This window comes from Hemicordylus capensis, chromosome 1, assembly GCF_027244095.1.
Source record: "Hemicordylus capensis ecotype Gifberg chromosome 1, rHemCap1.1.pri, whole genome shotgun sequence".
Classification (NCBI taxonomy): Eukaryota; Metazoa; Chordata; class Lepidosauria; order Squamata; family Cordylidae; genus Hemicordylus; species Hemicordylus capensis.
Window position 1 is genome coordinate 195594581 of NC_069657.1, and position 23240 is coordinate 195617820.

Genomic DNA, 23240 nt, shown 5'->3' on the forward strand with positions numbered 1-23240 from the left:
GGCATAAAGAACTGTCAGACACCTTCTCCAATTCATTTTCTTTCAAAGAGACAAAGCTATCCATAAGCGTCACTTAGCGGGCATGAGATACTGTGGCATTCTGAGAATTGTATTAATGGCTCTATTGTGGGACAAGACAAGGGGAAGATCACATAAGATAAATTAAATGAAGTAGATCTGTTGAGAGATAAAAATAGGTCTAGAAAATTCTTACTGGCACCTCTTTTAAATACGATCCTTTGGGTAAATTGTAACATTACAGATGCAGATTTTTGTTTGTTTGCTTGACTGTATAACTCTGGGCATCTTAAGGCAGACTGGTCTTTTAAAGTCAATCATTATTGTTTATGGGTGTGAAAATGGCTGCAGTTTCATGCTGGGAGGTAAAATGACTTGAATAACATTTTCAAAACTTGTAGCAATTTTCATCTGCATAATTTGTTCCATAATGTATACTGAGTTTTTCTCAGAATGTGCTGGAAACCATTGCCCCTGGTCATTGGAAACTCATGCTTACTGGAATAGAATTTTAAATTGCCTTTGACTACTGAAAAATCTAGTTAGGAGCTCAGATTAATAGGAGTGCTATTTCTATAAGGATATACAACATGAGACTACACTTCTGGCACAAAGTGAATGTGGGTAGTCAGGACCTTCAGATAACAAGCATTTGGATAATGGTATCTCTACTAAACCTGTTTATGCTTGTAATATATATCTTTATTTCCAAGTTCTCTGATGACACAGCATAATAAAAATAAAGTCCCTTCCAACCAATGTAGCTGAAGATTCTCAGCAGGGTTCATGTTTTGCAGTATGAAGACAAATTGCTCCTCAGTTCCAAAATCTGCCTTTTAATACATGGGGAGGGGCAGAATCAACTCTATCCACTTGAGAAGCAAAGCTGACAATTCAAACAATAGTGGGAGCGGCAGTGGCGGTTTTGATCACCAGCAGGATGATGAGTCTGGAAGCTGGCCGCATGGTCTGAGCCCCCACCTCCCCCCACGGAGACCGGGAATCTCCTGGAAATGAATGCCAGCAATCAGCACCATGCTGCCAAACAGCAGGAGCCTCACAAATGAAATTTGCAGGAAGGAGAGAGTTCCAGCTGCAGAACCAGCTGGGAAATGAACAAGACCAATCAGCACCATCTAACAGAGCAGCAAGGACCCAATGAACACTTGCTGTCAGACAATACTTGGTGTCTTGAGAAAGCTCATTAGACATAAACCAGGACAAAACTGCGGGACGGTTCTTTTAAGCATAGAGCAGGCAGAAGAATTTGTGCTTTGCTTTCCCCATGCCTTGGCAAAGCTTATAGAAAAGTCTTTAAAATGATATAAAACAGTGTATACCCTGTACATCCCATTAAAATCTGTTGTGAAACTCCCAATGATTTTAGCAGGTCTGGGTTGCACCCATGATTGGCTGGCGAATGTCCCAGGCACTTCAGCAGGACTTAAGCTAGCAAAACACTGTAGGGAATCTTCCTGAATATTAGCAGCTCCTTCCCCATCTGTAGTAATTAGGCCTGAACAATCTCACAAATCAATTAAACCCACTTCTTTCTTTGGCCAATGCTCTTTATTTTTAGACTCTGCATTGAAAGCTTTTCCTGCCCTCTGAACTCTCTGTTGGTTTATGATTAGCACAATATCCTGTTATTAGGACAGTATTAGTGTTGGGTCACCCCCCAGCTTTTGTGATTTTGATTTAAAAGAAATAGTCAGGCTGGAGTTCGCCCCGTTCCCCACCAATGGCCTTGAAAGGTTTCTCAAAAATTAATTTTTGTTCAGAGTGTGAAGCATGTACAGAACAAAGTGTCACAGAAATGTCATTCAGAAGCCATTTTACCATAGCATAAGAACATAAGAACAGCCTTGCTAGATCAGGCCCAAGGACCATCTAGTCCAGCATCCTGTTTCACACAGTGGCCCACCAGATGCCGCTGGAAGCCTACAGGCAGGAGTTGAGGGCATGCCCTCCCTCCTGCTGTTACTCCCCTGCAACTGGTACTCAGAGGCATCCGGTCTTTCAGGCTGGAGGTGGCCTATAGCTCTCTGACTAGTAGCTGTTGATAGACCTCTCCTCCATGAAGTTGTCCAAACACCTCTTAAAGTCACCCTGGTTGTTGGCTGTCACCACATCTTGTGCAGAAAGTTGATTATGTGTTGTGTGAAAAAGTACTTCCTTTTGTTGGTCCTAAATTTCTTGGTAATTAATTTCATGGGATGACCCCTGGTTCTAGTGTTATGTGAAAGGGAGAAACATTTCTCTCTATCACCTCTCTCCACACCATGCATGATTTTATAGACCTCTATCATGTCTCCCCACAGTTGTCCTTTTTCTAAACTAAAAAACCTCATGTGTTGTAGCCTTGCCTCATAAAGAAGGTGCTCTAGGCCCCTGATCATCTTGGTTGTCCTCTTCTGCACCTTTTCCAGTTCTATAATGTCCTTTTTTAGATGTGATGACCAGAATTGTATGCAGTACTCCAGGTGTGGCTGCACCATAGTTTTGTATAAGGGCATCATAATATTAGCAGTTTTATTTTCAATCCCCTTCCTAATGAGCCCTAGCTTGGAATTGGCCTTTTTCACTGCTGCCGCACATTGAGTCAGCATTTCAACGAGCTGTCCACCTCAAACCCATGTTCCCTTTCTTGGTCAGTCACTGAGAGCTCAGATCCCATCAGCGTATATGTGAAGTTGTGTTTTTTTGCCCCATTATGCACCACTTTGCACTTGCCAACATTGAAGCGCATTTGCCATCTTGTCGCCCACTCCTCCAATTTGGAGAGATCCTTTTGGAGCTCCTCACAATCTGTTTTGGATTTCACTACCCTAAATAGTTTGGTGTCATCTGCAAATTTGGCCACCTCACTGCTTACCCCAACCTTTAGATCATTTATGAATAAATTAAAAAGCACCTATCCCAGTACAGATCCCTGGGGGACCCCACTTCTTACTTCCTTCCATTGTGAAAACTCTCCATTTATACCTACCCTCTGTTACTTGTCCTTCAACCAGTTAGCAATCCACACATGTTCTTGTCCCCTTATCCCATGACTGCTATCTTTTCTCAAGAGTCTTTGATGAGGAACTTTGTCAAAAGCTTTTGGGAAGTCCAGGTATACTATGTCAACTGGATCACCTTTATCCATATACCTGTCGACACTCTCAAAGAACTCCAAAAGGTTGGTGAGGCAAGATTTACCTTTGTAGAAGTCATGCTGGTTCTCTTCCAACAGGGCCTGTACTTCTATATTCTTAACAATTTTATCCTTGAGAATGTTCTCCATCACTTTGCCTAGACATTAAGCTAACCAGTCTGTAATTTCCCAGATCGCCTCTGGATCCTTTTTTGAAAATCGGTTTTACTTTTTTACAGACAGTTTAGAATGTCGTCACCTTTATCTGACTCATTTCTTTGGCCTCTGTCCCTGAGAAGCCCGGTTCAGGAACAGGTATATGTTCAGTATGGTCTGCTGTGAAGACAGATGCAAATAACTCATTTAGCTTCTCTGCAATCTCCATATCTTCCTTAATAATCCCTTTCATTCCCTCATTGTCTAACGGTGCAACTGCCTCCCTGGCAGATTTCCTGCTTCTGATATATTTAAATAAGTTTGTTATTCCCCTAGACGCTTCTAGATATATGTTCCTCAAACTCTCTTTTTGCATCCCTTATTGTCTCTTTGCATTTCTTTTGCCAGAGTTTGTGTTCCTTTCTGTTATCTTCATTTGGACAGGCCTTCCAATTTTGGAAGGAAGTCGTCTTCCCTTTTATGGTTTCCTTGACTTGACCTGTTAGCCATGCTGGCATCCTCCTGGACTTAGTGGTACTTTCCCTCCTTTTTGAAAGCTGTCAGCATTTTGATCTGGAGGGTGATAACATGTTCCCAGTAGCACATTTCCTTTCAGACCTTGTACTGTCACCCACAGGGTTTCTGTGGAGGATTCCGGTCCTCCTAGTTTTTCTAGCTTATTAGATTCTATCCCTTCTTTAACATACAGTGCTATTCCATCTCCAAGGTGCCCCTTGTTGTCCTTTCTATAGAGTTTCTATCCAGGGATAACAGTGTCCCACTGGTTCTCACTGTTCTACCATGTTTCTGCTTTGCTCGCTATATCTATTTCTTTGTTAGCGATCAAGCACTCCAGCTCACCCATCTTGGCTTGGATGCTCCTGTCATAGGCATATAAGCACCTATATGCTGAATCTCTTAGCTGGTGTGTGCTTTCTTTCTTTTGGCTCTTTGATTTTTTTGACCAGCTAGCACAGCCTTCTGTCTGCTCTTTATGTGGTTCTACTCTGTCCTCTTCCATTTTATCTGAATCTTTTATACCCTGTCCCTTAAGTGATGGCATTTGCTGAACCAGATACTGCCCAGCTCCTGTTGGCCATTCCCCAGGCATCATTTTAAAAGCTGCTCTGCAACCTTTTTGATTTTAAGCGCCAGCAGCCTGGCTCCATCTTGGTTCAAGTGGAGCCCGTCCCTTTTGTACAGGCTTTGCTTGCCCCAAAATGTATTCCAGTGCCTAATAAATCTAAACCCCTCCTCACAGCACCAACGTCTCATCCATGCATTGAGAGCCTTCAACTCTGCCTCTCTCTCTGGCCCTGCACATGAAACAGGTAGCATTTTTGAGAATGCTCCCTTGGGGGTCTTGGACTTCAAAATGCTACCTATCAGCCTAAATTTGGCCTCCCGACTGTATTTCCCAACATTGTTGGTGCCAATGTGCACCATGACAGCTGGCTTCTCTCCAACACTGCCTAACAGCCTAACTAGACGCCATGTGATGTCCGCAACCTTCACTTCAGGTAGGCAAGTCACTGTGTGGTCTACACGCGGGTCACAGACCCATCTCTCTATGCCTCTAATGATTGGATCGCCTACTACAAGGAGGCCCCCTCCCCTGGAAGAGTATCCCCTGTGCGAGAGGATATGGACTCATCGTCCATAGAAGGGGTTCCTTCTAATGGAGCATTTCCCTCTTCCTCAGACTGATGTCCTCCTTTCCTAAGACCTTCATTCTCTCTGACAGCAGAGGAACTATCAGCCTTAGAGTGGGATGCCTCTACCACGTCCCTGAAGGTCTTGTCTGCATACCTCTGTCTCTCTCAGCTTCTCCAGATCTGCCACCTTGGTCTCAAGGGAATGAACTTGTTCCCTGAGAGCCAGGAGCTCCTTGCACTGAGCACACACCCATGACTTCTGCCCATGGAGCAAACAGTCATACATGAGACACTCGGTGCAATACACTGGGAAGTGCCCCTTCCCCTGCTGGCTTTCTATCTTCATAACTGGTTTTGTGGCTGTTTAGTGTATTGGAGATTGTTTATTAGAAAGTTAGGTCTTAGCTATATTGGTCAGCTATTTAACAGTTTAAACTTCCTTTCCCAAGAATATGAAGGAGGAAGTAGTACTTCCTTTCTCTTCCCACTACTTGTGATCAAGGGGACTCATTTCAGGCTCCCCTGCACACTTCTCTGCTAAACTCCATGCAAAACTCCAGTGCTCTGTTCACTAAGCTCTTTGGCCTTCACCTCTTATATAGAGAATCGGCTTCAAACTGAAACAGGAATGTGGCTCACAGGAATGTGGCCCCTCCCACCAGAAAGGCAGAAAGAAACAACAACTGAATGCCACAGAGCCCTCAAAGCAAGCCCTGGCATATGCTAGCCCTGGCAGAAAACAAACATAGACACACACACTGGGCCTTCTCCCTTAAAGAGAAACCAGCCCCTCAAAACCTCCGCTCCTCCTGTTAGTTTGTTTGAAGAAAAAAGGGGGGTGGTTGTTTTGTGCTCTTCTCTGCTTGTGCTCTTCTCAGAGTAGGCTTCAACTATCACCAACTATATTCAGCTATAACTATCATCAGCATCACTGACAGTAGCCAGATTAGACAATCACAGTTCTTCGTTAAAATAAGTAAATAACCATGTCTCTGAACTTGGAGGTACATAATGCTAAGTGCAAACCATTCTCAAGTTAGTCAAATAATGAAGCTTATCAAAACTTTGCTTGCAGGTTTATTGCAGATCTTGCATGTAAATTGGGATCCAAAGAGCTACTTTTAGTAGTGAAAGTTTAATTTTTGTTTGTTTGAAGTGTAGACCCACATGTGGACATGAGTTATATGGGGTAAATGACACAAGGTGGCCTAAACATTGAATGAATGAATGAAGTTCACATTCATTCACATTCATTTAGTCAGACATCCTGACTAAATTACTCAATGGAAGCCATACTGTATTGAAATTAAATAGTCCTTTAGAGTAACTCCTGAGTAGTACTGTTGAGTAACTTAGTTTGACTGTCAGGCAAGTTTTAAAAGCAGTATGCCACGCACTATGGCAGTGCTGCTGTTTGAGAATCAAAATGTTTTTCATACTATTCTCTCCTTGAATAGTGACTCTGAGTCTGCTCTTGAGGAGATGGGATCAGAATGAGTCCCAGGCCCCAACACTAGGCTAGAGCCTGAAGGAACCTCAGAGCTAGATCCCCTAGAAATGCACCCCAAGAGTCACTCTGAGCTCCCCACAAGATCCCTCCCACATGTTTGCACTCTTTAGTAACAACATGCAAGTACCAGCTGGATATGGTAGGTAGGAGGAGAGCCAGGCTCCAAGTCAGAAGGCTTCCTCATTGGCCTGAAGCCAGTATGGCGTGATTTTCCAAGTTTGAAACCTAGATAGCCTGTGACATGCAAGGACAGAACTGCTCCGCATAAGGGACTTTTATGAGCCTCCCTTCACACAGCAGAAGGTAAAATGTTAAAGTGTGCTAGTGTAAAGGCTCTACGGTATTTTGCTACTGTAAGCTTATCTAAGTAATTAGCAAGTTTCATATTCAGTAGTTAATATGAAACCCACCATTGATCTCCTTTATATAAAACTTGTATAGGATTGCCACGCTACGTCACAAATTCTTTGGGAGAGCACCAGGATAATTTGATCAAGATTCCTAGCCAACAATGACTGTGGAGCAAACCCATAGGAAAACAATTTCCTTTTAAGTTCCATTTCCCAGTTGGAAGTGAACCTATCTGCTAACATGAGCGGTAACAATCCAGTGGGATTAAGGTTTATTTTGCGCCAAAATTTTAATATTAGAAGCCAGATTTTAGACTCAACATTGATCAGACCTGCCTCCACTCTCAGAGCTGCATTAGAGAAGCCTCGTGGTACTTGAAATAGTGGTACCTGAAATAGCTTCTAAGAAATTTAGATTGGACAGCTTATACAGTTTAGACGTTAGGATAGAGGCTGAGCTGTGCACCATAGAGCAAATGGGCTAACACCTTGGCCTCAAAAAGTCATGGCTGCCAGAATAAAAAGTCTGCCTCTAGAGTAGAAAAACGCCAATATTGCTGATGATGACCTTTGAGCATTTTGAATGACATATTCTTGATGGATTCGACAACTAACTGTGGAATGAAATATAATACCTAAGTACTTATAACAATTGACCTGCTCAAGCTTATGTTCGTCAATAGACCAACATAAGAGTTTGGGGTGCTTAGCAAACATCATGATCTGTGTTGTAATCTGCATAGCATGATCTTTACAGTAAGAAGCGAAGGAATTAAGCACTCTTCTCAGGCCAATAGGAGGCTGCAATAGTACAGCATCATCTGCATACAAAAGCACTGCTACAGGTTTAGAGGCTAATATTGGAGAATGAAAGTCGGAATGAGTCAGAGAGGCAACCATAGAGTTTATATGAAAATTAAATAATAATGGAGCCAGAATACATCCTTGCTTATGGATGCCTTTAGAACGATAACCTGCCGCATTGCACCTAACTTTCAAATAGGTGTTCTGATGCAATTTAAACAAAAGTAAGCACTGATCAATAGTGGATGCTTGAAGTTTAGACTACAGCTTCTCTCTAGATACTGAATCAAATCAAATTTAAGGTCAACAAACACATTGTAAAGGGCCCCTTTTGGCTTTGAAATATATTTTGCTAGCAGATGCTGTAGAATCAAGGCCTGAGACAGTGGTGAATAATCAGGCCTAAAACCAGCCTGTTCTGGTGCTAGAATATTTTCAGAGTCTATCCAGTCTAGCAACCTTTTGTATAAATGCCTATCATAGGTCTTACTTATTATGCTCAAAAGACTTATTGGTTGTTAATTGGCAGGAAGATCTCTTTTCCTCTTTTTGTAACACCTAGGATAACTCAAGGACTACCATACAGATCTACCTGTATATCAAAAGAAGCTCTGCTCCACATGCCCTTTCCAGCTAATGTATGGTGGCTGGTCATTCAGGACAGAGTCTTCTCAACATCTATGCTGAGCGTGTCTAAGTCCCTCCCTAGAGAGATCCATTTTGTTCTATCCCCTTTACATGCCCGGCAAAGACAGTAGCTGACATTCAGACTAAATTACTCCTGAGTAGTCCTTTAGAGTAATTCCAGAGTAGTACTATAAAGTAACTTAGTCTGGATGTCAGCCGGTGTTGTTTAGGATTCATTGGATAAAAATATTTGAATCATTCTCCTAATAATTGTGTTGGTTTGGTTTCTGCTCACATTGTTGGTTTATGTTGTTGTGCTACCTTGTTTATTTTCATATTGGGTGCCATCCAGAGTGGTGCTAGCAGAAGATACAAAGTTAGCAGAAACTGTTTTATCTTTCCCACCCACTCCTCTCTGCAGCCCCCAGAGGCATCTGAAAGCTGTTCCTGTTTCCTGAGGATGTCATAGGATGCTCCGTGGATGGCTGCAGGGAGGAGAGGGGGGAGAGTCCAGACACTATGGAAGGTGCTGCTGCCCAATTTTGGGGCTCTCTGCTCTACTGATAGAAAATCAGAATATAAATAAATAATTTTTAAAGATACAGTATCTATAATATTATTTCTAGAACAGGAGGCAATCACTGAGAGTTGAAAGCATTTTTCTCATGTGAGATGTAGAAATAACAAGGTTCATAAAGTCTCAAGGCCAGTTGACTCTCACCACTACAAACAAAATACAACATATTTATTTATTTATTTATTTATTTATACCTACCTACCATTCTGCCTCACCTTTCAAACATGCACTCAAGGCAGCTTACCACAAAAATTAAAACCATAAACATTAAAAACTTAACATACAATTAAAAACCATTGTTGTTGCACAAGAGAGTGCTCAACTCTCTAGTACAACTATAACATCCAGGATTCCTTCAAAGGAATTCTGATAAATGCTGTGCGTATTATTTCTCTACCATATTGGGAGGATACTGCCTAGCTATTTACTCATTATAAATGTTCCTCAAACTGTGCTATCCCTTGATGACAAATCAGTATAAATATTTTATCAGCCAGGCCCATATATTGTTACACTTCAGGCTTGGAACTGATGTACCTCTTATGAGCTTGCATCAGCTAACTACTGTCTCGCTTCTTTCTTAATCCGGTTGAGTGTAATCATCAGTACGTAAAGTACAGAGGATTCCCATGGCTGCCTGAGAACTGTTTAATGTAAAGAACAATACACAAAATTGGAAGGTAGGTTGATGGATTTCTTAATTGACATTCTGAATTGGAATTTCCATTTGCTTTTTTAGTGAACTGGCACGATACTGGAATTCACTTAGAGGATGAAATTCATTATGCAAAACTGTTGGAAATGTTGACCTAAGTGATCTTCTTGCATAAAATTTGTATAAGCGCAAAGAAAATGCCCAGCACTAGGGCAGGTAGGTGTGTGTGTTGTTTTGTGTGTAGGCATGCCTGGTATATTGTAAGGTGATCTGAGCGATGCAGTGTGTCATTGCACCCACCACCACTCTAAAAGAGGCGGCTATTTGTCCTTCACTGCAGCAGAATCCATTGAGTGCAACACTTTAAGTCTTCTCCTTGGAAGTGAATGGCAACTACCATTTATATAGGATAAAAGAACTAAAAGAAACTGGATTAAGAAATAAATGGCTTAACTCTGGGACACTCCTGGGATGAAGTCTAAACATGCTGCCAGTCCCTGGTGACCCAACCCCTGAGAATCAAGTCTGCTTCTGTTTGCCAAGCTCCATCCTCTGTTTTGTGCTCACACTGGACTGTGATAGACAAAATCTTTACACATGGCCTTTATATATATAGAGAGAGAGAATGGATCCCATGTTTGCTGCATCTACAGTAACAGTCAACATTCAATAAAACGTTGACCCAGCAAGTTGCAACTGGGTGAGTAAATTTTCCATCCTTGGCATGAGGTGCAGAGAGAGGCAGCTCATTGCCAGTCACCACACAAAGCGTCCTCGCATTGTGCCCCCCCCCGGCCCCACCCCCTGGGTGAGCCCAGCACTATTGCATCCTTGCTCTCTCCTTGCTAGTCCTACTCACCAGGCTAGAGGCCAGTGCAGACTCTGCCCCTCTTATCTCTCACCACAGAGGAATTTGCCTCCCAAAGGGTGCTGCTATAGGTATGCCAACCCCATCTACTCTGTGTGGATGCATATCACTCAGATTGTGGGGCAATATTTCCTTTCCTATGGCACACCAGCTTTTTTGCTCCTTTTAATCCTTTCAGATAAAAAAGACTCTCATTCTGTGGTCACTGTTGATGGTTTGGTGCAGGGAGAAAGACTTGTTCTGGGAAGGGAAAGATTATTTGTAACAAAAAAGGGAGGCTGCCACTTGATTCTCAACAGTTGGCTCACTAAGGAAAGGTAGCATGTTTTTCACTGTACTCTTTGCTTCCTTTTTGGTTTTGCGCCAAAACTGTAAACTGGGCTGTCCCGTGGTTAGGGATATAGGATGTTGCCATATACCGAGTCTAGCTCAGTATTGTCTACACAGACTGGCAGCGGCTTCTCCAAGGTTGCAGGCAGGAATCTCTCTCAGCCCTATCCTGGAGATCTCAGAGAGGGAACTTGGAACCTTGTGCTCTTCCCAGAGCAGTTTCATCCCCTGACGGGAGTATCTTCCAGTGCTCACACATCAAGTCTCCCATACATACCTGTATGCAATCAGGGTGGACCCTGCTTAGCTAAGGGGACAAGTCATGCTTGCTACCACAAGCCCAGCTTTCCTCTCCTGATGATGATGATCATCATTATCATAATTTCTTATTTATTTATTTATTTATTTATTTATTATGCTGTTTACACACAGTCTACCAGATGTTATTGACTGGATTTGGCACTTTAATGATCGGGTCCTTTAAAGAAAAATTAAAGAACAGCTCTCCTCAAAAGCTTCAAGGGGGCACCTGGATTGCTACCACAAGACCAGCTCTCCGCGTGGTGTGTGTCCATGCGGGATCTCAGTGAGGTGACGTGACAGCAGCATGGGGATTTCCTGCTTGGAGTCTCCCTGTCCCCACCACTCCCTGTCCCTGCCACAGCAGCTGTGCTCCAACCAGCCAGGCCCCCACAGACCAGAGAGGAGAGTAGCCTGCTGGAGCCACTACTACATGCAGCCGAGCAGCTGCTGCAGAAGGAGCCTTGCTCTGGGGCTCAGGACGGCATGGGGATCAGGGTGATGGCCCCGATTTGCGCCCCCTGCCAAGGACGGTGCTGCTGACGACCAAATATCCAATGTTCAGTGTTTGAGACCTAACCATTTCCAAATAGTGGGAGAGCAGTCATCACGAATGAATTATAGGAGTCTTAATAACAGGCTCTCTGTTTGTATGTACTGGGGGTACTATGCAGCCCATGAAGCCAAAGGAACTGCACTTCCAGGTTAAAGGTTGAAATTGGCAACTAGGTTCAATTTCAACCTAGCTGGTCCCTGTGGCAAAGCATTTAGGAACTGGTGCTGTAGCCCATCATATAGACTGAGTAAGCCCAAACCTAGCACTCACTTTTAATAATGTCCAGTGGTGGCAGGCAATAATTGGCAAAAACCAGTCAGTTTCCGAGGTATCCTCATGACCCTTTTTATTTATTATTGGCAGTTACTTGCTTATCACGAACATTGATAAGGTGACAAATGGTGATCAATTTAACGCCTGAACAATTCTTCATTAGGACAAAACCATTCTCATTCCAGCATTTTTTTTTAAAAAAAAACCAAATAAATAATGATTCAGGGCAAAACTCCTACTTGTTCTGAATCGTATGGCTGGTAAGAGAACTGAATTCCAATCATTTTGAGCTTGCTACCCTGCTCTGAAAATGCAGACATTAGTGCGAGCTATTTATTCAGGTCTCCAAGGGACCTTATCATTTTAAGAATCAGTTCACTTATCATTAGTGAATTAAGTGGCTCTCTAAATATTTCAGAATATATCAAATGTCACAATAGCACAGAATATGAATAATTCATTGTAGAAAATTACCTTTGTGCTGTTTGATACATCAGGGACATAAATACAGAAATGAAGTACTTAAATCATCATTCATATAATATATGAGGATACACTACAAGGCAGTTAGAATATTCTATTTCCCTAAACCTCTGTGTGTGTGTGTGTGTGTGTGTGTGTGAGAGAGAGAGAGAGAGAGAGGATGTTGTGATGTCAGTGGGGAATGCTAGTCTTTCTCGTGCAAGAAGAGCAAAATGTTTCTTGGCTGCAATCCAAACAGCCCCTTTATGTTCAACCACCTCTGTGGTATCTTGCTTCTTCCTGCTGACAGAAAGAAGGAAAAAGCCACTTGATATTTTGTTAGTAATTTTTCCAGTTATAGCTCTATCTCTTCATTTCCTATACATTTCCTGTCTTTTGTCCTCTCACCTTTGGAACAAGCCTTATACAGAAATATGTTATTATTTTAAAATATGTGCCAAACGCTTTACTTTTGGATTGTAATACGGCATAAATTTTTTTAGCATCGATTTTATATGAAAACTGTTTTCTCAGAGATTGCTTGAAATATGTAGGGCTTGACAATATTAAAACTTATATTAATATTGGGAGACCCCCACCCGCTTCGGTTGCTGGATTCCTGTTGCAGAGGAAACCTTTATTTTTTAACCTCTCTCTTCCCCTTTCTCCTTGTCCTGCATCAGACCTGGTTTCCAAAATTCACCCAAATTTTGTGGCTAGCTTATTAGATAGGATGTGGGGGTGTGGGAAGGCAGTGGCATTTGTAAGGAAAGCTTTGGAAGGCCTGCTCCATGCGCATAGTGACCCAGGCAGCTCTTTGGATTATGGACTATTTTATAAAAGAAAATAAGGCCTATTGTGTGATATACAAAGTTCATGGTGGTCTCCAGCCTCCTGACTCCCAGGCATGTGCATGAAATCAAAGCGGGTTTTCTTTTTACCTTGTGGAATGTGTCCAAAATGGCTGTGGCACAAGACAGGAAACCTCAAAGGTATACTAGAATTTCTTTTTAATTAGGTCCAACATGTTTTGAGCAGATACTCTTTTGGGGTCATTGATAAAGTAAAAAACAGAAAGCTGTTTAGCCACCTAATGGCACAGTGGGAAAGTAACTTGCCTAGGGAGCAAGAGGTTGCTGGTTTGAATACCCCCAGGTATGTTTCCCAGACTATGGGAAACACCTATATTGTACAGCAGCGATATAGGAAGATGCTGAAAGGCTGGCATCATCTCATACTGCGTGAGAAGAGGCAATGGTAAACCCCTCCTGTATTCTACCAAAGACAACCACAGGGATCTGTGGTCACCAGGAGTCGGCATGGACTCGACAGCACCACTTTGCTTTAGTCAGCTGTTTAGGGTTGTCCAGTGGTAAGGATAGTGATGGTTTGTGTGTGTCTGTGTTTCCTCCAGCCAATCAACTCACCTACCATTTAGTCACTCCTTACATAAATTAATTTTCCCATTCACTGCTGATCTAAGTAATTATTGGATCCGAGTCTTTGCCTGCCATCTTTTTTTCACTTCGTTTCATAAGGGGAACCTGGAGCCATTTGCTTCTGGAGTTGCCTGTGGTCTTTTCTGAGTTAAACTCCAATTTCAAATTGTCCCATGTCTGATGACCCCAAACAATACATTTATAATTTATAAACCCTCACGTAAGGTTCCTTTTGATAAGTCACCCCATAAAGATAGAGCCAAATTAGGTTTAAAATGAATAGATTCTATCTCGCATGCCTATTATTATTGTTTGAAGCCTCTTAGAGAGGAGAAATTATGTAAATTGGTGTCACGCTAGGCTACTGCCTGCATGCTGGGAATGCATAACAACTAGCTTGCCAATGAAATATTTCATCTTGAGCAAGAACGATCATCGGCATTTAGGGCTGCAGTCCATATTAACAGGAGTTGTGTTGTGGTTTTGTTTTGTTTTTTAATGACCCAAGACAAATGACTGTTTTTAAGAAAAATCTTCTTGAAAAGGAAAGCTAGTAAATTTGCCACTTAAACATTCTGGAAGATGACTGATTCCCCTTCAGAGCAAAGGATGCATTGGAAAGCAATAGGCAAATGCATCAGGAAACAAATAAAACAGTTAGTGCTTTGCTCCTGGTCAGTTAACCGCTAAGTGGCTTTTATTCTGCAGCCCAATACGTGTAAAAGACTCGATAAATAGATCAGACTCAGGACCAATTAGTGTCACATTAATCTGTAGCAATAGTGAAGCGGAGCTGCTGGAGGTTGCACCAGTTTATCTGTACCCTCCATGACAAGGATCTTAAGTTAGTAGCACATGCTGTTCCGTGTGGCAGAAGACACGTCGGGGAAGCAAGATGGAGGCTCAGCTGTGCCCTGTATCCCTGGCAGGTAGGAAAGGCCTGCTTGGAGGAAGAAGTAACCAACTGCTCCAGCCCTGAAGAATTCTGATGCTTGCTTTGCGGGACAAAAGTCCAACAGAATGTAAGCTGGTTTTAGAAAATTAGGTCACTTCTGTAAGTCTGCAGTTATTTTCTTTCCAGTTCCCTCCTGCACCTGACTTTTAAAGATTTCTCTCCCCCCTCTGTGCACATCTCTCCTCCAGTGCTTTGGAACAGAATGCAGCCACAGACTGATTTTGCTGTTAAAGGTCACTGTTCTGCTGCCGTCTGCCATCCTTATATCTAACACTTAACTGGCAGGCACGTTTTGTCCTTGCTGTTAAATTGCTGTCAAAGGAGGTGTAGCAAAAACCTTCTTGGATATTGATTTTCACATACAGAGAGCACAGTTCATAGTCACTTGATTTGCCACCTGCAGTTTGTAACTGAATGGGCTCAGGAGATTATAAACTTCATTTCAGCACTGGGTCTAGGGCAAAGTTGAAGTCTACCGGCTAAGACCAGTGATCATTTCCCCTCACTTTAAAAAAATGTTATTTAACATGCAGGCGTTTAGTTAAACTACCCAAACAGCAATTATGCTTAAGAGATGCCGTGTTCTTCAGCTTTACAATGGTTTGAGGCTGTAGAAAGATCTCATTTGCTTAATAGAATTGTTAGGCTAATGACTCTTAATTCATATCCCATACAACAGGAGATGGATTGTTTCCAGTATCAGCCACTTAGCGCAATAACTGACAAGGTAAATGATGTGATCATTCTTTTTCAATATTTCTCTTTGTGATTTCTCAAAATCATGGATATGTGATTTCCCAGTTTTGTGGAAAAATAAATCGGTGCATTGACCACTTGCTTGGCAGCAGACTGTGTTTACTGAGCACATGGCATTACCAACACTTTTGGTAATGATCCTAGATGCTCCTTGCCTTTTAGGTATTGGAAAACTGGAAATCAATACATGGGTTTGTTCCTATCAGTTTTTAATTTTTTTTAATGGAGTTTCATTCCTTAGGAACCTAGGAAGCTGCCTTCTTCTGAATCAGACCCTTGGTCCATCCAGCTCAGTATTATCTACGCAGACTGGCAGTGGATTCTCCAAGGTTACAGGCAGGAGTCTCTCTCAGCCCTATCTTGGAGATGGCAGGGAGGGAGCTTGGAACCTTCTGCATGCAAGCCTGCAGATGCTCTTCCCAGAGTGGCCCCATCTCCTGAGGGGAATATCTTACAGTGCTCAAACATGTAGTTTCCCATTCAAATGCAAACCAAGACAGACCCTGCTTAGCAACAGGGACAATTCATGCATTCTACCACAAGACCAGCCCTCTTCTCTTCCTCCTGCACCTGAGTACAAAGTGCTCATTTTCTGAATGCCTGAATGGTATTATAGCATCATCAGCTTCTAATTGAAATTCGTTTGGTGGGCACTAGAGGCAGGTCCTTTTCTGGCAGTGGTACCTTATATATGGAATCCCACCCCATCCCACTATCTTGTTGCTTTTAAGTGATAACTGAGGCTTTTTATTTTCACCAGTTTTTTGGAGGATAAGTTATACTCTCCTTTAGGGAAACGTATACTTGCTCATAGACTTTTCTGTATTGTTTTTCTGTATTGTTTCTATTGTTTGTATTTATGCCTTTTTAATGCTAATTTGTTGTTGTAAGTGTTGGAAATTCTCTGTGGTGAGAGAATCCCTTTCTCGTTATAGCAGAGTGCACAGAGGCAGAACACAGCGGATTTAGTTAGGCCTGCGTGTATGCTGAGAGTAAAGTAACTTGGAGCCAATTCATAGTTTCAAATCAATATATAAGGCATTTATTAAGGAACTCCATTCTAGATAGGAAAGTGAGGAGTTAGGATCTCTAATCTATCTATCTATCTAGCTGGATGCAGATGGATTCTGCATCTTCTCTGCACACATGGTGCAGGGAGAGAGGCTTGCCATGTTGCAAGGTAGAAGGACAGGTAGGGAAGAGAGAGAGGAAGGAAGTTAATCCCTGAGATAGTGTCAGAGCAGTGTCAGAGCAGTGGAGAAGGGATGACCAATATCTTGACCCTCTAGCCCTCTGACTCGCTAGTCTGTCCTCCACTGTCTGAGACAAGAGACAGCGCAAACACCTTTTAACTTCCAGCACCCCCTCTCGATATCTCGTGACTCAGTTCACAAGATTCATTTTCTCTGAAGCGTACTGGGCCCATAACCTGTTGGAAATTCTTTGTGGTGAGAGAATCCCTTTCTCATTATAGCAGAGTGCACAGAGGCACAACACAGTGGATTTAGTTAGGCCTGCGTGTATGCTGAGAGTAAAGTAACTTGGAGCCAATTCATAGTTTCAAATCAATATATAAGGCATTTATTAAGGAACTCCATTCTAGATAGGAAAGTGAGGAGTTAGGATCTCTAATCTATCTATCTAGCTGGATGCAGATGGATTCTGCATCTTCTCTGCACACATGGTGCAGGGAGAGGAGCTTGCCATGTTGCAAGGCAGAAGGGCAGGTAGGGAAGAGAGAGAGGAAGGAAGTTAATCCCTGAGATTAGCAATCTACATATCCAAAGGGATAGTGTCAGAGCAGTGGAGAAGGGATGACCAATGTCTTGACCCTCTAGCCCTCTGACTCACTAGTCTGTCCTCCACTGTCTGAGACAAGAGACAGCACAAACACCCTTTAACTTCCAACAGTAAGCCTCCTTGTGCCTGTTTTAATAAGGAAAGGTCGAGTATACATTTTTGAAATAAATCAATTTGAAATAAATCCAACATTTTTGAAATAAACCATTTGTAGCCAGCGCAAGTCCTTTCCTGATAAAAGGTGTGTGTTTCCATGGAGAAAATTGCCTCAACAGTGAGAAATGCCTTTAAGAAATCTCCATATGCTACCCTTTATTCATACTCTGGGCTGTTTCACATAGTGAGGACATGCCTTTTATTGTACAAGGTAGTTAAAGTGTCGAGGCTGCACTATAAACTGCTGAGATGTACAGCATACTCTCTAAGTTCCATTCAAGTTGACAGCATTACCTATTTATTGGAGAATTTGGTGATTTTGTGTGGCAGCACAAAGACCCATCTCTGAATATTGTGCTGACATTCAGTGAATATATTTGGCTTTCTTCTGCCTTCTTGTCCCCTTTGAGTGGTATTACATTTCCCCGGGAAAGGCTATGGATATTAAACCAGTTTGAATCCGTGATGTAAATATGCCGAAAGTGTACCAATGCTTGATCCCAAACCATGAGAACTCTGTGGCCATTAGGTGCCTGGGGAAGGCTTCTGCTGACTGTCCTACCCATGAATGGGTATGGAATGTATCAGTAGTGGTGCTGATAGCCATAAAGAAGACATGGGGAGGGCTTGTGGGCACTGAAATGGAATTCTGTCTCTGGGATAGATACAGATGATCAAGGAAGGAGCTGGTTCCTTGCACATGGCCTGCTTGTGCTTTTACTGGGAAGCCTACCTTCCGCTTTTAAGACATCTCAAAAGATTGACTTCATTTGTTTTAATGAACAGCAGTTTAAAGACAATGTTTAGTCTCTCTGAAAACAAACTTTTCTGGTCAGTTGGAACTACCACTGAAGCCACTATGCTATCACAGGACTGAGTGAGCAGCAGCCTTGTTGCTTGTTAAGCCTACAACAACAGCCTTTCTTTTCTAGTCCCCTTTTCCATGCACTCAGTAGGAGCACTGAATCTTGTCTGCTTAAATTCGGGAGCCAAATACACATTACGTTCCTGTATCTCCTCCACCACCACCCCCGCCCCACGGGGTTGTAGTAGTCTATCCAGTATCTTTTATGCTTTGTTGTTTAGAAGTTTGTCCCAGTGCAGATCCTGTAGAGAGAGAGAAAGGGAAAGGGAGGGAAAGGAGAAAACGGAGTTTTCTAATTAAACTCTTAGTTAAATCTATATAAGATGACTTTGTGTTTGTGAGGGAATCAGCTATAAAATAGGGGTTAACAGCATTTTCAGGGTGGGGAAAAGGAAACAATTGTCCTACAGGCTTTTCCAAGGAATGTTATTAATAAATTTTTGTTCAGTAATCCTGCAGGATCCTGCTATCTTGTACGCTGACAACACTATAGAGGTGATCCAGGAATTTCTCTGAGGTGCACAAAGGAAGGAGTGGGGAGTCGGGACCATCAGGGTTGGAAGGCAATTTCAGTGTTGGGCCAAGTCATTTATGTGACTTTCCAGGGCCTGGTTGATTACCTGCCACTGGCCAGACTTGCAGAATATGGCTTTGCCCTTCTACTATGATAGTGTTGAGATGGATGCAAATCTCTCTCTTTTTAAAAAATAACAACAAAATTCCTTGCCTCTGAGTTATGTAGCCGATGAAAGGATGGCAAGTCCTTGGATTCCTTGAAATTCTCTTCCATGGCACAATCCATGTTTTCCACTTCCAAAAAGAACTTGTGTTCCCCACACTGCTATCTTTAATTTTGGAGGCCGTGAGAACTAGTTTATTTATTTATTTGATTTATAGACTGCCTGACTCCAAAGGCTCTTGGTGGTTCACAAATATGAATACAATAAAAACAAACTAAAATAAACTATTAAAACAAAAATGTAAAACATTCAAAGATTACTAAAAGCCAGGCTAAAAAAAAGTGTCTTAAGGGCTCATTTGAAGGCTGATAAAGACGCTAAACCACGTACGTCTAAAGGGAACGCGTTCCACAGCCCAGGAGCAACTCCAGAGAAGGCCTGTTCCCGGGTCACTGCCAGACGAGCTCGCAGCATCCAGAGACAGACCTCTCTCGATGACCTTAATGTGTGGTGGGGATCATGCAAAAGAAGGTGCTCTCCCAGGTAACCCAGCCCTAATGCCCCATTTAGGGCTTTAAAGGCAATTACCAGCACTTTGTATTTTGCCCAGAAACCTCTTGGCCGCCAATGCAGTTGTTTTAAAACAGGCATAATATGGTCTCTCTAAGAAACCCCGGAGACCAATCTAGCTGCTGCATTTTGAACCAACTGGAGTTTCCGAACTACATACAAAGGCAGTCCCACAAAGAGCAGATTGTAGTAGTCAAGCCTAGAGGTTATCAGAGAGTGTGCACCACAGTTCTGAGATCACTATCTCCAAGGAACGGACATAGCTGTCATATCAATGGAAGTTGATAGAAAGCGCTCCTGGCCATAGCCTCAACCTGAGAAACCAGAATGAGCCTGGGTCAAGAAGCACTCCCAAGCTACTTACCTGTTCCTTTGGGGAGAGTGCAGCTCCATGCAGAACATGATAATAGCCCTTTCTAATTTTGTATGTTTGATCAAACCTTCCAAGCTCTTCTTTTGTGTGCAATGCAGGTCTCCTTTCTGGATCTCAACCTTGCAAAGGAAAGCAATTTTGTCCAAAGGGTTTCCCTATATTCTGAACCTATTTTTTAAAAATAGAATGTGTAGAATTGTGTAGAATTGTAGAATTTGTAGAATTGTGTAGAATTCCACTGAATGTGTAGAATTGCCTACAGAACCAACTGTCTGGTATTGATAAGTGGCTGGACAGTTTGCAGAGAACTGGGTTTATACATTGGCCTGATGTTCAGTGGTAACTACACCCCTGCCACAAGGGGGGAGGACATTTGTCCCTGGGGGAGGGGGGCACCAGTTGGGTGACAGCTTTCTTCCCCTTGCACCTCTTTAAAGAAAGTGGGGCAGGGCCCATCTTCACTTTCTATGCCAGGGCCAACTCCACGCCAACCTTGCTATGCCCTGAGCAGCACTACCTTTGGAAGAGAGATCAGTGGAGACTTACAGTTTCTGTAATATCTAGTTTATTTACAAATATACAAACAGATAGAGGTGAACAGCATGCACCTCCTGCCAGGCACCAAGTCTGCTAGGTCATGCCAGATTCCCAGGGAGAGATCCTGCATCCCAGGGTGCTCTGCAGCTCTTTCAGTTTTCTCTAATTCATTCTTTGCCTTTGTCTGCCCTAAACTGCAAAGTTTTGGTTTCTCTTCACTCTCAAACTAATCCCTTTCACCAACTGGGAGTTAAGGTGAGATGTCACCTGAAAAGCTCCCATAGCTTTCCACTTTTCAGAGAAATCTCCCAATAGGTAGGTATCAGTGGGCCATTACAGAATGTTAGCTCTTGTTTCAAATCCCAGATTCTGACTAGGCATTGCCTGAAGGTGATAGAAATCAGACACGTAATGATAGAAAAAACAAACAAGATAGAGATGTCTAGGGTTTCTTAACCTTGGGCCCCCAGATGTTGTTGGACTACAACTCCCATCATCCCCATACATGGCCTTTGTGGCTGAGGATGATGGGAGTTGTAGTCCAAAAATATCTGGGGGCCCAAGTTTAAGAAACCCTGGTCTAAAAAAAGGCTGGACTGCAAGAATTCAACGTACTGAATTTGGGTGCCCTTTAAATTAGACCTTTAAAAGTATGCTGGCTGCATGCAGGCTTCTTTTTCATAACTTCCTGGATTTATATCTAGGTCCAGGCTGAGCCAAAGTCTCAGGGATCCAGGAGCACACCAGATCTTAGACAGCTCAGAGGGCAAGAGACTGGAGATTGTTGCTCTTCAAAAGGAGAGCAGAGATCATCAGGAGATTTGGTGCAGGGTGTTATCAATATGCTGATGACACCGAAATCTATTTCTCCATGTTAACTTTATCAGGAAAAGGCTCCTGAAATGCCTGCCTGGAGGTGGTAATGGACTGGAAAAGGGATAACAACCTGAAGCTGAATCCAAATAATACGAAGGTACTTAATGTGCAGAGCCAGAACTCAAGAGACAATTTTGATCTGCCTGTTCTGGATGGGGTTACATTCCACCAGAAGGAACAGGTATGCAGTTTTGGAGTACTTCTGGGTTCAAACCTCTCTCTAATGTCTCAGTTTGAGGCAGTGGCCAGGAGTACTTTCTATCAGCTTTGGCTGACATGCTAGCTGCATTTGTTTCTGGAGATAAACCACCTTTAAGCAGTATTACACATGCTGGTAACCTCCAGACCTGACTACTGCAATGAGCTATATGTGGGGCTGCCTTTGTATGTAGTCCGGAAACTGCAGTTGGTGCAAAATGCGGCAGCCAGGTTGGTCTCTGGGTCATCTCAAAAAGACCATATCACTCCAATATTAAAAGAACTACACTGGCTACCAATAGGTTTGCGGGCAAAATACAAAGTGCTGGTTATAACCTATAAAGCCCTAAACAGCTCAGGTCCAGGGTATTTCAGTTCATGCCTTCTTCATTATTGAGATCATCCGGGGAGTTCTGCCTGCAGTTGCCACCAGCTCTTTTTGTGGCTACTAAGGAACAGGCCTTCTTTGTTGCTGCCCCAGGACTTTGGATTGGGCTGCCTGTTGAAGTAAGAGATTTCCCATCTCTGGTAGTTTTTAAGAAGTTGCTTAAAACACACCTAATAACCACCCAAACTTTTAATTGGATTTTAATGTGATTTTAAATTGTCTTAATGTTTAAGTGTTTTATTATGCTATATTTATTATGTTGCGTTTATTGTAAACTGCCCAGAGACACAAGTTTGAGGCAGCATGGAAATAAAATAAGAGTCAGGACTTTGGCCAGCACTAGACAGGGAAACAAGTGTTGGGTACTGCAGCATAGAACAAATGTTGCTCCAGTGGCCTCTTGCAGAAGACTTCTGGTTTTTCATAGCGGCTGCTCTGGCCCAGTGAACTGGCTTTCCCTCTTTCCTAGGAAAGACTCTGTTTCTTAAAGGGGTGATGTCCAATTTCTTAACTGCTGGCTCCAGCAGTGGCAGGCACAGGTTCCAAGAGTGTCATCCTACCTGACACTTCTACCTAGCATATTACCAAGGCAGGAGGAAATGCCATTGGAACCTGTGCCTCCCTCCCACCCAATCGTTTCCCCCTGCTCTGACCTAGCTTTTAACTCACACGTGGCCAAAAATCAGGAGCATGCACAGCTCCTGATATTTGTCCTACCCAGTTAGCAGTCATGACCCCCTGCTAACTTGGCAAAGAGGCACCTTTTACCATGGTGATTCTCTTTATTTAGCAGGGGGAGAGTAACTGGCCCTATCCACCCCCAGCACAGTACTTCCAGTGACTGTTGCTGGTGTCTGTCTTATGTTTCTTTTAGACTGTGAGCCCTTTGGGGACAAGGATCCATCTTATTTATTTATTATTTCTCTATGTAAACCATCCTGAGCCATTTTTGGAAGGGCAGGATAGAAACTGAATTTTATACATATATATATATATATATATATATATATATATATATATATATGAATGAACAACCCTTGTGGCTTGCTCAGACCACAGTTATTAACAAACCAGGATGTCAAGACATGGTTTGATCCCGGTTTGGCATCCTAGTTGGTTAATTAATTTTGGGTTGTATAAACCACAGTTCCCCATATTGAGACAAAGCTGGCAACAATGGATGCATTGTAATGTGGAACCATGGCTTATTTTAACTAAGGCTTATTTAACAAACCTGGATTGGCACCACAGATGATTATCCAGTCTCAGTTTGTTTCACTATATAATGGTTTGTTGATGTCCTGTCACTATCATTTGCCTCTAATAAAGTTCCTGGGTACTGTCCCAGGCTGCTTTGCTCTGCTCTACGA

The 23240-nt window shown here is 42.6% G+C and overlaps 1 protein-coding gene across 22 annotated transcripts in view; it reads left to right on the top strand.

Annotated features, from left to right (window-relative positions):
• The window catches only part of MYO3B (myosin IIIB), a 523310-nt gene that overhangs the window by 44892 nt on the left and 455178 nt on the right, over window positions 1-23240 (top strand). The window contains exons 1-2 of one of the 22 annotated variants that reach the window (XM_053283480.1): window positions 14681-14738; window positions 15351-15398. The exons of 19 other annotated variants lie outside the window; for them this stretch is intronic. Coding sequence is in view for 1 of the 3 variants with exons in the window: in XM_053283477.1 (XP_053139452.1) it covers window positions 14737-14738 (2 nt within the window). In the remaining 2 variants the exon portion in view is untranslated. Of the gene's footprint in view, window positions 1-9572; window positions 9705-14680; window positions 14739-15350; window positions 15399-23240 lie in introns of those variants that run through there. 2 more of the 22 variants (XM_053283479.1, XM_053283477.1) reach the window with 2 other exon arrangements.